Here is a 2,501-nt window from a genome sequence, read left to right as displayed (position 1 = left end):
TTCGGACCACTCGAATCCTTTCCACTTATTGATCAGGAGATAGAAGGGTCTGTACCTATCAGCCGACTTGGAAATGAATCGATTCAGAGCCGCAATCATTCCAGTGAGCTTCTGGATCTCCTTGGGGTTCCGCAGAGGCTTTAGGTTTCGGATAGCCCTGATTTGGTCGGGGTCAACCTCGATTGCCCGGTGGGTAATGATTTAGCTTAAGAACTTGCCAGATCCCACGCCAAACGAGCACTTGGAAGCATTTAAGCATAGCCTGTGCTTTCTCAGGACATCGAATATACAGCCGAGGTCCCCCAGATGCTTGGAAACCAGTTTACTCTTTACCACCATATCGTCAATGTAGATCTTGATGTTTTTGCCCAACAACGGCTCAAACATTCTTGTCATCATCCTCTGATAAGTAGATCCAGCGTTTTTCAGGCCAAATGGCATTACCTTGTAGTGGTAGTTCCTAATGGGTGTCACGAAGGCTGTCTTTTCTTGATCCTCCAAGGCTAGTGGGATCTGATGATAGCCCTGAAAGGCATCTAAGAAGCTCATCCGAGGATGGCCTGTGGTCGCATCTATCAACTGGTCTATTCGTGGCATTGGGAAGGGGTCCTTTGGGCATGCTTTATGCAGGTCCGTGAAGTCTACACAAACTCTCCATTTCCCGCTTTTCTTCTTGACCACCACAGTGTTGGCCAACCACTTGGGGTAAAAAACTTCTTTGATAGCCCCTGCGTGCTTAAGCTTATTGAGCTCTTCCCTAATTGCATCGGCGTGCTCTTTTGATGGGCGCTAGGGTGGCTGTTTCTTGGGGATCACAGACGGGTTGACGTTAAGGTGGTGACAGATGAAGGATGGATCAATCCCTAGGGCATCACAGGGATCCCATGCGAACACGTCAAGGTTCCTCTTGAGGAACTCAAGCAATTCCTCCTTCTCCCGAGGAGGCAGTTGGGCTTTAACCTGAAAGAACCTCTCCGGGTCATCGTCGACGACCACTTTTTCTAGGCCTTCACGTTTTGCTTCCTCGGCGGCCGTATCAGTTGGCGCCACCGAGGTTATTAATTGCTATAAGTTTTCGGCCGCAGCGGCCGAGGACTCTGTATCGTGCCAATGTGAGGTGGCTGCCACCATACACCGCCTTGCCGTGGACTTGCATCCCCAGATCTCGAGGACTCGGCCCTCTGATGGGAATTTCACTTTCTAGTGCAAGGAAGAGGTAACGCCCCCCAAGGTGTGGAGCCAAGGCCTTCCTACAATGGTAGTGTAGGGGGAGTACGTGTCTACCACTATAAAATCCACCTCCACTACTTCCGGGCCGGTTTGGATGGGCAGCCTGATCACGCCCTTCGAGATGACTAGCTTCCCATCAAAGCTCATCAAGGGAGAGCTATAGGGTGTCAGGTCTTTCGGCTTTAGCCCCAGCCCCCTATAAAGGTCGGGGTACCTGACTTCAGCCGTGCTGCCACCATCCACCATCACCCTTCTTACGTCATAGTCCCCAATTCTGAGGGTGATCACCAAAGCATCGTCGTGGGGTTGGGTGGTTCCGTCCTTGTCCTCCTCGGAAAAGCTTAAGGTTGGGTGAAAGCCTCTCCTGGCCCTATTTGGCTCAGACTGGGACTCCTCGGCGGGAACCTGGGTCACAGACAGCACTCGCGAGGGGCGTGTGCCTGTTCTTCCTAGCGCAGCCAGGATCACATTAATCATACCAGTGGGCTGCCTCATGGCAGTGTCCCTCCGTGGCTCCCGGTAGGTCTGGCCCTGATGGCTACTGGAATGGTGCAGGAGGTGCTTCAGCTTCCCTTCTCGAACTAACTGGTCCAGATAGTTCCAGAGGTTGCTGCAGTCCTTTGTAGCATGTCCGTGGTCCTGGTGGTATTGGCAGTAACGGTCCTGATTGCGCCTCTCAGGATCCCCCAACATCTTATTCGGCCACTTGAAGTACGGTTCGTTCCTGATCTTTTCCAACACCCTGTGTACTGGTTCTCGGAACATGGCGTCGACAGTTTGGGCATTTGTTGCCCCAGATTGTCCCATGAAATCTCTCCTCGGACGGGCGTTGTTATACCGGTCTGACTAGAATCCCTGCTCTCCTGAGGGATAACCTTCTCCTTCCCCTTGCCCTGTAGCCAGTCTTCCTCTACCCGCTTGTATTTATCGATCCGATCCATTAACTACCGCACGCTAGTGGCGGGCTTACCAGTTAAGGACTTTCTCAGGTTGTGCCTTATCGGCAGTCCATTCTTGAATGTATTGATGGCGACATCGTCGTACTTACCGTCCAGCTCGTTGTAAATCTCCCAATACTTGTCCGAGTAAGCCTTGAGAGTCTCCCCGTCGCGCATGGTCAGGGACAGTAACGTGCTCATGGGCCAAGGAGGTCTGTTATTTGTAACAAAACGGGAACCAAAGGCCTGGGTCAGCTGTCTGTACAAGTCTATGGAATTCGTCCTCAAGCCGTTGAACCACCTCATTGCCACAAGTCCTAAGCTGGATGGGAA

The 2,501-nt window shown here is 52.1% G+C and overlaps 1 protein-coding gene across 1 annotated transcript; it reads right to left on the bottom strand.

Annotated features, from left to right (window-relative positions):
• Positions 1 to 1,200: 1,200 nt before the first annotated feature.
• Positions 1,201 to 2,037, bottom strand: LOC112034023 (uncharacterized). The gene has a single exon (XM_024066812.1). The coding sequence runs from the start codon at positions 2,035 to 2,037 to the stop codon at positions 1,201 to 1,203; it is 837 nt and encodes a 278-aa protein (XP_023922580.1).
• Positions 2,038 to 2,501: the final 464 nt, after the last annotated feature.

The sequence above is a fragment of the Quercus suber genome, unplaced genomic scaffold (genome assembly GCF_002906115.3).
Source record: "Quercus suber isolate HL8 unplaced genomic scaffold, Cork oak 2.0 scaffold_66, whole genome shotgun sequence".
Taxonomy (NCBI): Eukaryota; Viridiplantae; Streptophyta; class Magnoliopsida; order Fagales; family Fagaceae; genus Quercus; species Quercus suber.
The sequence above is the reverse complement of the archived record's forward strand: the minus strand, read 5'-3'. Positions and strand labels throughout refer to the sequence as shown.